General features: G+C 36.1%; 1 protein-coding gene across 11 annotated transcripts in view; it reads right to left on the bottom strand.

Moving 5' to 3' along the window:
• Nucleotides 1-14396, bottom strand: part of NAALADL2 (N-acetylated alpha-linked acidic dipeptidase like 2) — a 1352594-nt gene that overhangs the window by 348429 nt on the left and 989769 nt on the right. For all 11 annotated transcript variants that reach the window (XM_047875457.1, XM_047875456.1, XM_047875458.1 and 8 more), the window contains one exon: nt 6210-6353. In XM_047875457.1, coding sequence (XP_047731413.1) covers nt 6210-6353 — 144 coding nt within the window. The remainder of the gene's footprint in view (nt 1-6209; nt 6354-14396) is intronic.

Here is a 14396-nt window from a genome sequence, read left to right as displayed (position 1 = left end):
ACACTCTTTCCAAATACTCATAGAACACTGGGTAAGAAAGGATACCTCAAAGAACCATAAATAAATAAAGCAAAAACAACACATTCTAACGAAAATTAAGGTGCTTCTACTCTAGCTCAGAAGACTATCATATCACAATGCCCAAGTGCCTAAAAGCATGGCAGAGAGAGTCAGGAGAAGCTACTGCTACTTCCAACTTGAGAAGTATGCTATCTGCATGGAGCTGTAGAGGATACTGAGGCTTTACAACTTGGAGACTCAAACTTGAAGACATATTTGGATAAATATTGGATACATGAAGGAAACAGCAGGATATAGAACCAGAAAGGCACTGAGGAATCAGCCCATTGTGAAAAGATCAGCAAAATATAAAGATAGGGTATGCTCTAATGGAGTTTATCGCGTATTTAAACTGCCAAATTCAGTTGAAGTCTCTGTAACTTGAAAGAAGTGACAGCCACTTGAGAAATGATGTGATAAGAATAAAGGAAATGCTAAAAATTGCTGAGAAACATTGGAAATTGGAGAACACTTGTTACAGTAATTCTGCCTAAGAGTATACTTCTCATGTTGTCTTTAGATCTTTTAACAAACAAACACAACTCTATACTGAATCTAAGCTGAATCATTTCCAAAAATCAAAACTGTCAAGACAGAAAGCTGGAAACATGAGAAGTTCTGGGTGAATGACAGATCTGTGTCACCCTTGGTAAACCCAACCTGCACTCCCTAGGAAACAGAGAATTGACTGTACTTTCTGTGGACTTTGGACAATAGGTTTCCCACCTATGTTCACTCTGTTTAAGACCCTTGATGAGTAGTCCTTCAAAGTCATTTCTGAAGCTTTTTTTCCTTTTGTCCGAGGACTTCAGACTGGCAGCTCATGAAGGCTGATCTTTAGTTCTACGGATTACTCTGTTATCAGCTTCTAGCTCAGACTCCTTGGTTCACTGTGCAACTGGCTGCTTGAAGAACCATAAAATTGGGGTGTCACCATTGCACAGTTTGGTGACTCTTAACATTTATCATGACACTGATTGTAAAAGGTTTCTAGCACACTGAATTTTTGGAATAAAAGTGGCCACTATATCTATATGCATACCATATAGAAATTGTCAAGACAAATTAAAATTTCCCCATGTTCTTTTGGATATGTTCCTCCAGATTCATGGCCAGAAATTGTTGAAGTCTACCCTTCTCTAAACAAGTTTTGAATTCTTGTATTATTATTATTATTATTATTTTAGGACTACTGAGGATTTCTCTTTCGCAGGGACCAAAAAGGGCCATATCTTATCATTCCCATACCACTCCATTATCTACTTGATGTATCTACCAAAACATTCTTTTTTTAAAAATTTTTTTAATGTTTATTTATTTTTGAGACAGAGAGAGACAGAGTGCGAGTGGGGGAGGGGCAGAGAGAGAGGGAGACACAGAATCCGAAACAGGCTCCAGGCTCTGAGCTGTCAGCACAGAGCCCGATGCGGGGCTCGAACCCACGAACCGTGAGATCATGACCTGAGCTGAAGTTGGACGCTCAACTGACTGAGCCACCCAGGAGCCCCCAAAACATTCTTTAACCAGAAAAACATAATGCACTCCTGGATCTTCTCACATGTAGCAACTTTAGGGCTACTCTGAACAGGTTGATTAGTCTCATATGTAATAAAAAATAATACTGAATTCAATTGCACTAACTTTTCTTGCTAAGGAATATTTACTGAAAAGCTAAAATTTACTATTTGCCAATAAATTTTAGTATAACCTCAATTTTTGGATAATATGTTCAATACATCTTTTTAAATCTCTGCTCAAGAAATAATAATGAATACTTTTAAGTAGCTGTTAAAAAATTAGAAATATAAATCTTCAAAATACAGTCGAAAAGTACAAATTATGTGACATTATCACTATATTATTCTAATTAAAATCATTTCATCAAAGAATATATAAAATTGTGAACAGGGAAATGGTAGATGTAGATATAGAGATATCTCCATTTGAAGAGATGATCCAAATTTACTTAGGTAAAAATGTGTCATTGTTGATAACATTAATTTTTATGCAACATAGAAATAGCAATTTTTCTATTCATCAAAAGTGATTCATCAAATATACTAAAATGTTTCTTTTAGCTTAATTCATTAAAATTATTTTGCCCTAAATTAAGTTAATGGATCTTAAACTTTTTCCTCTCCTTTTTCCACTGTATTCATGGTTTTTAACCATAAGTTCAGACTGATAACTGAAAATTCAAATTTCCATGTTTTGGTTGATTCTCAAAGATAAAGACTGAAAAGGTATCAGATAGATCAATGGGTAAAGCTTATAAAAAGTAAGACCACAAAAAATAAAACACAGTCAATATGCAATTATCTAATCAAGCCATTTGTGTGTGTGTGTGTGTGTGTGTGTGTGCGCGCAAGACCTTTTTTCCTGTTCTTCTTCTATTCTTCAAGCAATTCTTCATTCTCTCAGGATTTTCCATAAAACACCCTGCTTTCTACTTTACTTTGCTGAACCTATGTCATGAATGCAGATCTTTAATACCTTTATTTAATTCAAGTTTATGGTCTGTTTCAGTTAGGTAGTTTTTTGTTGCAAGAAACTAAAAACCCAACATAGATTGACTGGAAAAAAACAACTGGGGAGGGCATGTATTGACTCATACATATGGCTAGTTCACTAGATTTGCCTTCAGACAAAGCTTTAGGGTTCAAATTCTGTGAAAACAGTTTCCTTTCTCTCTCTCTCTCTCTCTCTCTCTCTCTCTCTCTCTCTCTCTCTTTGTTTCTCCCCCCATTATTCATTTGTACCTCCCTTGTGTTGGCTCCATTTTCAGGTAGGCTATCTCCCAGGGTCTCAAGAAGGTTACCAACCCTGGGCTACATGCTTTTTTGTTCAGCTATGGTGTTAAAGTGAGTCCCTGCTCAAATAAATTCCAGATATTAGGTTTTGGCCCTATTTGACCAGGATCATCCTTGAATCAACCATCATAGTATGGTTGATGTGATATGCCAATAGACTTGAACTAATCAGGATCTATTTTTAGAGCTTGAGATGTGGTCAAACCTATTCAAACTATATTGCTGGGAAATGCTGGAAACAGTTCAAACAGGGCGAGGGCCAAATGGATGCTAAGAAAGCAAATATGATAGGCAAATTCCACTAGATGTTGTCTGGACTGTAGAGAATTGGTATATATAAAGGATTAAATGGTTCAGATGAATAATCAGTTGATTTGTATACATATTTTTAATGTACTCTTGCCTAACTTGTTGGTGAAGATTTTCCTACAGTAAGGCTCAAGACTAAGAAAATTCAACAGTAAGATATAATTATAATATGCTTTAAATTAATTTTTCATCTATAAACTGTAAGTTTTGTTCTTATTGCCCCCAAATAGAGCACTTCCTTCTGTAACCTTTTCATGTCCCATCCTTATACATATCCTAATGAGCAACTAATGTATTTATATGTTTATGAGAAAACTTGTATGTTAATTATCTTGACTGTATCATAAGTATTATTATCTAAAACATTGGGGGTAAAGGGTTGTTATCCTACATTTAGGACTAATTTAAATTTAACAACTCAGTTTCCATCAGTATTTGGGAAATCTAAATGTAATCACTTGTATATTTAAAAAGATAATGAAAGTACCCATTATAACATGAAATATCTTCTTGATTTACATACATCTCTGTCTGAATTTTTCTAAAAAAACTATAATAGCTACTAAAAACAATAATAGCTACTATATCCATGAAGAAAACATGACATGGCATAATTCCTTAGAAAGTAGGCCTATCTTGTTGCCTTTTTTTTCTTTTGAGAGAGAGAGAGGAGACGTGTGAGCGGGGGAAGGGCAGAGAGAGGGACAGAGGATCTGAAGCAGGCTCCACACTGCCAGCAGTGAGCCAGAAATGCTGGTCCCGAACTTACTAAACCCAAGATGGTGACCAGAGCCCCTGAGCCAAAGCTGGATGATCAACTGACTGATCCACCCAGGCGCCCCTCTTGCTGCCTTTTTAATGGGAGTTGTAAACAGGTTTCAGTGTATATGTCAGTTTTTATAGCTATGGAGTGCCATTTTGCTTAGCTATGCCATTATTACACAGGTATTTAACATATTATGGTGAAAACTGATACAATTCTTTGATAAGAAAGACACTTGCAGGGGCGCCTGGGTGGCGCAGTCGGTTAAGTGGCCGACTTCAGCCAGGTCACGATCTCGCGGTCCGTGAGTTCGAGCCCCGCGTCGGGCTCTGGGCTGACGGCTCGGAGCCTGGAGCCTGTTTCCGATTCTGTGTCTCCCTCTCTCTCTGTCCCTCCCCCGTTCATGCTCTGTCTCTCTCTGTCCCAAAAATAAATAAACGTTGAAAAAAAAAATTTTTTTAAAAAAAGAAAGACACTTGCTAACATAACACTTTACACTATGCAAAAATACTGAGACATACATCATAATTTGATTCTCAGATCAACTTGAGATACTAGAAGGTTAGATATCCTTCTGTAGATGCAGAAATAGCTTCCAGCAGGGAGCTGATGGATAAGCAGTCAGTCATGGAGCCAGCATGTGGACTATCAGCTCACTCAGGGCAGGATGGTGGCAGGCATTCAGTGACTGCATTCTCACCCACCTTGCCTGATCCTTTACACACATATGCATGAAAGCATCTCCACAGTGCCCACACAGTGACCCTGTTTCCAAGGAGATTGAGGGCAGATTTGGGCTGAATAACATGCCTCCATCAATGGTTCCTAAGAGCTGGAGCAAGAATTCGAACTCCCATCGTGCATTGCCAGCTTCCAAAATGCTGTATAGTCAACTGAAGCACAGTGATACTGGGATATCTTGGAGAGAAAGTGGGATTTAAGTTCAGAGGATATTTTCTCTTCTTATCACTTTCGGTGGCTATCCTTTCCAAATGAAGTGACTCGGTTTCAGAGATACTCATGCAACAATGACACCAAAAAAAGGGGGGGGGGGCAGGACGATGGCTGGAACACATCAGAGGCTCTGAATCTTTATTAAATTAATCAATTGATTGATTGAATCTGGCCTTAAATCTGGTCTTTTACAAGTCCAAGTGCTCCTTACAACTAAAGTGTTATTATAGTGTCTTTTACATATTTTAACAAATAGAGCCCATGATAAATTTGTAGGGCTCAGAATAAAAGACAACAAGAGCAAAACAAAACAAAAAGCTCCTCTAAGGCTTCTGAATTCCTGCTTTAAGGACACAGGCTTATCATTGGTTTTCTGTATTTCCTACGTGCTCAATCAATAATCAGTTTGGGAGGCACTCAATCGATAGGACTTTGAAAAACTATATGCATGTGTCTAACAGAGGGCAATCCTGAATGTATTCAGGTTTTTTTTGTTATTTTTGGGTTTTTTTTTTTTTTTTTGGCATCTTCAAAAGATTTTTTTTTTTTAATGCTTTTGTTGTCAAGAGAAAAGCAGATGAGATAAAACACGAGTAGTTGAGCCTGCAGGTCTGGACACAAAACCAGAGTCCTCAAGTTTAATTTTCCAACAACTAGATACAAATTTAACAATATGTAAAGAGCCTCTCTTCTTTAGAACTCTAATGTGAGGCTGGAGGCAGAAATAAGATGCAGCCTGTGGCTTGCACACACCCACCCCCCTCAGGTAGCTTAACTACTTCAGTTTTATCCGATCTGCTCCAACAAGGCCTGACAAACTGCACCACAGCAGAAGAAGCATCTCTCAGGCGATGATGCGTAAAGACACAGGGATTTTTTAGTCAATTGCAGGAATTAGGATTTAATGCTTTCTACTAAAAGACTTCAGACCTCAGATAGCTGACTGCTATCCACTGAATCTTGGCAGGCAAGGAGACTGCTGGAGCTGAAGCGAGGAAGCCATGTTAAGCAGATTTTCATGAATGTAAGAAATACTTTATTTGTAAAGCTGCTTTTCTTTGTTGCAGTTTAAAATGCTTTTTTCTTCTTCTCCTTTTTTTTTAAATCTCTCAGTTTGATCAACTCACCATCTTTATCAAAATTACTTTCCCCAAATGTCCCTTAAAGAGCCACAGAAGAGAAATAAATGCTCATGTCATCAAAATAATTTTTTAAAAGAATAATCCTAAACATTATGTCAATTTAAAAGATTAAAAATGATCACAGTCCTTAAAAAGACTACAAAACACACAGAAATACATTAAATACCTTACCATTGTTTGGCAGTTCTAGAGGGCTACAGACACTGTTTTTGGTTCTGCTGTTTGGTGAAGAGATCAGTTTTGCAACCAGAGATGCTGAAATGGGCTGCACCAGCAGGGATGTGAGGTTTGATCGGTTTTGCCTAAAGCTTCCATCTAGATTCAGAAGAGAAGGGAACAGAATCCTTAGCAAACAGAAATTAAAAACACACAAAGAGAAGTTTTTTGTAATAATTATTCAAAATATGAACCATATGTTTATTTTAGTTCATTTGTTTATTCCTTAGTTTTACTCTACTTATTAAAAATGATTTGAGGCACATCAGTCCAAATACTATTATGTATCCAAGTTAATGCTGGCAGATTATGCACATGCATTTACCTCCCTTCTCCCATATGACCAGGTCACTGGAGACTATATGAAAATACTGAAAATCTGCCAGTCCACCAATAAAACAACTCACCAAAGACAGCTTATGTTAAAACCCATCAGTCAATAAGCCCATCCATATACAGAACTTCAAATCAACTCAACTTTGCCATCATTAAGTAGGCGTGGTCATCCAAGGACAATCTTAGAATGGTACATGTGCTGGTGAGCTCATGAGGACAAGAGTGAGGAGGTCAGGAGGCTCAAGAACGGAGGTCTCCAGGAAGACAAAAATAATGGAAAAACCACATGTGTGCCACTGTACTGAGAGGATATTTACAATAGAGATCAGAGAGCATGTGAGGATCGTCTAAGTACACAGAAAGATAAGAAATGTAAAAATTAGACAATCTTTAGCTTCAAAGGGAGCAAAAGTTGTTCAGGAAGGAAATGTAATCATAGTACAATGTGAATAATATTTATATAGTCAAAATTATATAAATAATGGCTATTTAACACACAAATAATTGGATATTTCTTTGGAAAAAAAATAAAAGGGCAACAGTCATGGGTGAGGACTCACGGAGACTTGTGAAAGCAAACTAAATCTTTATCTTCCATAGTGGCAATAGATAAAACTGAAAAATTAATTCAACTCTTAAACATGCTTTTGAGACACAGAGAGGTAAACATAAAATGCAGAGAACAACTAAAAATACTGAAAGCAATCAAGTATTTGCCTTTGGGAGAGAGGTGGGGCAGAAAACATAGGGAAGGAGAGGAGAAGATGATATTTTTGTAAACTAACTTTGGTAGAATTATTTGAATGCAGTCATCTATATATAACTTTGAGAAAAAAACGAAAATTAAATAAAAATAAGGAGAGAAAATTGTGGTAACACAAGTAGAAGCAAAATACACAAGTACTCAGAGTAAAGAGAATGAAGTGAATAAATTAAACTGTGCTTAAGAACTAAAAGATATGTCTTCAGTTTATATATTTATACTGACTCAGGGTGGAGATACACAATGGAATGACTCTATCAAGTCGCCAGAATGTCTCTGAACACAGAGCTTTATTTTTCAGAACTTTTATTAGGGAAAATGATTGCCAAAGGTTTTCTCAGAATTTAATTTGATAGGACTGCAGGGGGTGCAGAGCTCAACCACACTGGTATCCAGGCTGCAGGAGGCAGATTATAAATGAGAAAATATGTTACAGAAGTGCTCCCTTAATTTATCATCTGGAAAACCACAAGGCTAAAAAAAATGATATTTAGCTTAGGCCTATGGCAGCCATAGCAGACATGGCTTTGAAGAGAAAAAATAAATAAATAAAGATTTAAGCTTCGGATCAGTTTTGTTATGTAAGCACAGTGCTGGTTGCATAATTCAGTAACCCCTTTTATATGGATATATGCCAGTGCATTTTGACCATAGTGTATCATTACTTCTTAGCCATTTTCATGTCTTAGTACTAAGACTGGCTGTATAATTTGCAGGGCCCACAGTAAAATGACAATGTGGGACTTCTTGATCAAAAACCATGAAGAATGTCAAGATGGCAACAGCAGAGCATTAAATCAAGCGTGGGTCTTTCTGAGTGGGGGCCTATGCAACGTTGCAGGTTGCATGCCCATGATCCAGGCCCCGCAGGTGCTAGCAGTCATTTAAACCCACTGACAAAAACCGAAGGGGATTTTCATACTCCAAGGAAGCTGCTCTCAGCTTCAGGTGACCAGTTCTAGTCTCTGTTGTTCCAGGCTGCACCTGAGGCCACAGTGCCTAATATCTCAAGGCATAGATGGTGTCTCTCAGCACACCAGCTGGGAAGCCCTGATATAGCCATTTTACTCTGTTTCTTCAGCATGTATTTTCTCCCTCAGTCGTTACCTTCTGGATTTCTAGTGTACACAGGACAATAAAATGATATTTCTGAGAAATGTGCAATCTGTTATTTTGATGTTTTCATGGATGTTAGGTGCTGACATATTACCACTACAAAATGAAACTCCCTAAAATGCTACATGATCTCACTACTCCCCAGATCAATTATTGAACTCTTTAGTTTGACATTCAAGGCTCTTCGCAATCTCAGACTTTATATTTTGAACATTATTTCCTATCATTCCTCTCGATACATCTTATGCTAACACTTAAGCTGTTCCGACATGTTCTGTGATGTATGACCTGAAGCCGTTCCTTCCACATCGCTTACCCTTCTAATGCATCACACAGGTCTGAAGTATACACTTCCTTTAAAACCCAACTCAAAAGTTACTTTTTTACAAGAAGGTTTCTCTGTCTCCCTGGACCATATGTGACACTTTCTGCACCTTTTTTCTTTCTTTTTTTTTTTTTTTGGTAGTGCTTGTCATTTCTAATTAACATTATCATTACATTTTCATACTTATCACTTTTTCACTTTGTTTCTCCTCTTTAAACTCTAAAATCCTTAAAGACAAAAGCAAGTATTCCACATCATTGCACGACATGCAATGCCTAGCACAATGCCAGGAACACAACACAATCAGCAGTTCTTTAAAAAATAGTTTCAACATCACTATCACTGATTTTCTGAGTGCTTAGAAAATGGTACAAGGGTACAACCAAAGAATAAATTGCATTATATTCTATTAATACTATGTTTGCTATACATTTGTTCTTTTTCTCCAGCTAACTAATCTCCCACAGCAGACATCACAAAGACTTTCAAAACCCATCTATCCCCATCAATTTTCTGGTTAACCTTGTTTTAAAATTACCTTTTGAGTGTAAAAAAAAAAAAAAGACTACCGTTATAAATAAAACAATCTGAGATGTATTTATCTGTTAATGAAAAATCAGTAACTGCATTCCTTTTTTTCTTTATAATGCTCTATCAGGCATATGAAACAATATATGAGTGCACCTTAAACCCTAACTGAACGTACTCAAATCTTTGATTTGTTTCCTGCATGACTAATAGACTTGCATTAGTTTTGAAATATATGAAGTGGCTCATTAATTTTTTACCTTCAGCTTAATGGAAATTTGACAAACAGTTCACTTCTGAGAGGAGACAGTAAAAACAGGACTTTACAGTATACTAAGATTAAATTATAGACCAATGTTATTTTTTAACTCATTTATTGAAGAGCTGAGAAAAGATTTTTATTGTCTTATATTATTAAGAGGCTTTGAATAAAACCAAATATATGTACCATTTTTATTCATTTACATTTTATAACACATTTATGAACTATAAGAATCCACTAGATATGTGTTGAAAATCAGGCAGAATGTGCGCCTTGGTGCGAAGGGCACCATACGGAAAAGATGTTTACATTACCTCTTAGCATTCCAACTTTTAGATTAAAGCGTGGATATTGTGCCCTGTTCATTGTTTATGCTCTATAAAGACTGACACTAACTTACATTTTAGTGGATAGCAAGTTCTGTCTTCACTTTATATACTCTTTGTGGTCTATGTAATGATCCAAATCAATCCATGCCATTAATAGCCCAATCTCTAACACAGTGGCACCTGCATATAGTAGAAAGAGGAAACTGGATATACTGAGCCCCCAGTTTGACTTCATTACTGACTCTGTATGTGAAATGTAACATATAAACAATGCTCATATTGTCATCCCCTCTACTATACCTGAACAACCAAGATGACGCCAAAGGGCATTCATTATGCTGACTTACTGAAACAGAAAGAGTGTATTAGCTCAGAAGCCAAGAGACTGAACCACAGTAGGTGAAACTTACAAGAAATGAGGTTAGAAATTAGGTGAAAAGGTTTTCTAATTGAACATATTTAAGGTTTTGCATTATGCTTTTTCAAATTATTGATGCCCACTTCAATCATATCTGGTTGTGTATATAAAGAAAATGTGAACACTGTTATCTGCCCGCACTTTTTTTTGTGTGGCAAGATGGAATTCTTTTAAACTCAATTGAAAAAGTGAAAAGAGCAAGTACCAGTTACTCAAAGAGTATTAAAAAAACTAAACCTTCAGAAACTAGAAATCTTAGACACTGGGATCCTCAGATTAATGCACCAAGAAGTGAAACAAGGTAAAAACAAATGCTGGTAGATAAAGCAAGAAGAGGTTTGTGTGGATCAGTGAAGATAATGTGCTGCCATTGGAGGGGACAGTACAGTTTCCAAGTTGAGGAATATAACTCAACTCTCAGCACCTGTGTGTGTAAACATAAGATCCAAGCTACATGATGACCTATGTGTGTGTGTGTGTGTGTGTGTGTATGTATATATATATATATATATATAGCAGAGATCCTATAGACTCTTTTTATCCAATGTGTGTAGTCCTTGGACAAGCAGCATGGGCATGATCTAGGAACCCATTAGAAATGCAGAGTCTTGGGGACCTGGGAGGCTCAGTCAGTTGAGCATCCAACTTTGGCTCAGGTCGAGATCTCGCAATTTGTGGGTTTGAGCCCAGCATTGGCTCTGTGCTGACAGCCTGAAGCCTGGATCCTGCTTTGGATCCTGTCTCCCTCTCCCTCTGCCCCTTCCCTGCTTGCTCTTTCTCTCTCTCTCTCTCTCTTTCTCAAAAATAAATAAACATTAAAAATTTAAAAAAAATGCAGACTCTTAAACTCCACCCCAGACCTTCTGAATCTGAATATGCAGTCTAAGAAGATACCCAGGTGATTCATACGCACATTAGATAACCACTAGTCTAAATCATTTCATATTGTTCCACGGCACAATTTACATAATTTTCACAGCAAAGAAGACATAAAAAGCAGGATAAAGAAGATAAAAAAAATAATGGAGTGGGTTTGCTCACCTTTCCCAAAATTAAAGGTGACGGAGCCTTCAACTGTATCAATAAACCCCAAGCCAACAGTTTTCAACGAGGCTCTTTAAAATGGGAAACAAGGCTGCTCATATACTATTCCTAAATAACGAGTGTAAATTGGACTGAGAGCACTTCTTTTTGTTTTTGTCCTTTCCGCAAAGATAAATTTGGTGATTCAAGATCAAAATTGCATTTACAACACTTTATTTCAGCCATGAATAAATATTACAATAGCTAACTGATTTGACTTCTTTTTTTCCTTGGTTTTCAACGATTCTAATTCATTATAGTAGGAAGACCGACAAACCTAAAACGTAAATACTGCCTACTTGCTAGTGAACCAAGCAATCAGAGAGCTTAAAAAGCAGAGATTTAAAAAAAAAAAAAAAAAAAAGGATTTTGTGCTGCACTTTTAGAGAAAGGCCCAAATAGCAAACAGACACGTTGATATCAGGGATGTTATCCCAGAATATTTGATTTGACTTTCTCCAGAGAACTGCCACTTTGACAGAAATCAGACCATTAAATAACTGGCGCAAATGTTTTTTTCATTTTTATTTTAGCTCACTAAATTTATAGTTATTTCCCTGAAATGACCAGTGCACTAAATTGGCTAGTCATTTTGTTGTCCTTGTAAATACAGCTGATCTTTTCTTATTTCAGTATCTCATAACCTGCTGGTTATGAATATCGCCATCTTCCCTCAAGCTAGTGAAATTCAGTACTGTGTTCTTTAGGTTATTGCTAAAAAGGAAACAGTTAACACTTAAAAATGCTTTGTGTTATGCAGTCTCCTTGGGGCTCCTTTGTGCTCTCCATGTCTCTGTGTATACATACATACATACACCCACACCCACATATACACATGTATATATTTTTACCATATTGGGTTTTGTACTAATGATCATTTTCATAACTAAAATGAAGTATTGTTTCCTTAATTTACATCATATTTCCTGCCTGCCCTCAAACTAATATAAACTGTCGTTCTGAAAGCTGGCTGATGCCAGTTTACCCAAATCTTAAAGGTCCTTGCATGCATCCCCATATAAATCCTCGTTTACATATTTAGTAAACAATCTTCTGTTCTAATTTTCTTTTTATTTTCTGCTCACTGACTGGAGTTTAAGCTTCTCGGGGGCTGATTCACTGTTATATTCCCACGGCTTAGCCCACTGCACAGTAAAAGCAGCATCATTTGGATGAATGATCAGACCAATGTGCAAGTGAATAATTTTGTTTTGTTTGATCATAAACCTAAAACTCATGACTCATGATATAAAACTTGCAATCACAAAACCCTAAAACTGAAGACACAGATGGTCTCATCTCCTCATTTCATTGGTCCTCTTTTAAGCTAAAGCATCTTGCCATATTCCCTAGTAATTATCACAATATTTTAATGCTTAGCTAATGTGTTGTAAAAAGTTATAAAGGGGATAGAAAGTAACATACTCATTTATAAAGCAAAGAATCTATATAATCTGATATTAAAAGAGCATACAGATTATGTATAGTTTTATTTTAAAAAATAGTATATAAGAAAAATCTGTTAATATTGTTAATATTTATATTAATATTTGATAATTTAATTTGGGCTCTCTCTTTCCAGTTAGTTTATTCAAAATTATTGATCATGAAAGTGACATAGGCTCAGCAGAAGCTGACAACTCCTTCACTACTTTTCTCATCGCTAAAGATATTTTTCCTTAATGCTTAGATATATAAACTCTAGATCTGTATTGGTAAAGTGAAATTATTTGGGGCAAAGGGCATTAAAATATAAATTATCATTATTCTCTCCCCTCAAACAAATATGTTTGGATCATCCTTATATTTGTGGCTATGCCACAGACATTCAAGTAAGGAAGAGTTTTTATTATTGTATTAAAAGTCTCGATGAATGTGCAGTTAAGTGAGGTGCTGAACTTCATTCTGGCCAGTATACAGGACACAAGCATAATATTTAATTAAATTGTTAGTTGAAATCTGATGTGTCCTATAATTGAATTCACTATCATTTAGAGAATTATGAGAATATATTTTTATAAATACTTTATATTTTTGGATGACTTTACAACACAATGAAAATTTACTTCAAAGCCCATTCCTATGCTTCAAATAGATGGTGGACATCAATGCACTTTAAAGCATTTTTGTAGTCTGCTCCTTTCTACTCAAGAAAAGGGAGTTCCTTTGGCATGGGGCTTTACCTCACTGAGTTTGTATTGGCAAATTTATTTTTTTAAGTGAATATTTAGATGTACAATGGCAGTGGTAACATTCAGATATTGACAAATATTTGTATAATGGCAGTGGTAACATTCAGATACTGACAAATATTTTCTTAATTCTATTTCAGAGGGAAGATTGGTGATATGAGAACTGATTTCCCTTTCCTTGAAAGTCTAAATATTTATACTCTTTTGTATTCACCATTTGTCTACTCAGACTATTTCGTTCCCCAAAGCATTCCAAGAACATGAAAATTTGGAAATAAACCATAAACTATATCATAAAAAAAACAACTAAGAGACAGATAAAATATCTAGTTTGTTCCTTACTTCAAGGAGGGTAGTCTAGATTCATAACTGGATAACTGCCCATCTGCACATTACATATAATATAAGCAAAGCAGTCCTCTTCAGAGGCATTCCCCTGAGAAGTTTCCCATCTCAAACTTGAAGGGTGTGAACATCAGAATGATGTGCAAAGCTTCTAGTTTTAGGAAAAGTGTAGTTTGCATTTTTCAAAAGATAGCAAATAAACTATGTGGATGTGTTTGGTGGTTGGTTGTTGTGAAAGTACACAATCATTAATTTACAATAAAATTCTTCATAACAGATTGTAATGGGAACACATTATTTTATGAGGCTGATTAGATGAACGGGCAGAAAACCAATGCTTTATTTCTGGATTTATTTATTTTTTTGGTTTGATAATAAAAGTAGTAAATAATTAACCCTTGCTCTCCTGATATAGATGTTAGGTTAAATGAGCTATCACATATGC

This window comes from Prionailurus viverrinus, chromosome C2, assembly GCF_022837055.1.
Source record: "Prionailurus viverrinus isolate Anna chromosome C2, UM_Priviv_1.0, whole genome shotgun sequence".
Taxonomy (NCBI): domain Eukaryota; kingdom Metazoa; phylum Chordata; class Mammalia; order Carnivora; family Felidae; genus Prionailurus; species Prionailurus viverrinus.
The sequence above is the reverse complement of the archived record's forward strand: the minus strand, read 5'-3'. Positions and strand labels throughout refer to the sequence as shown.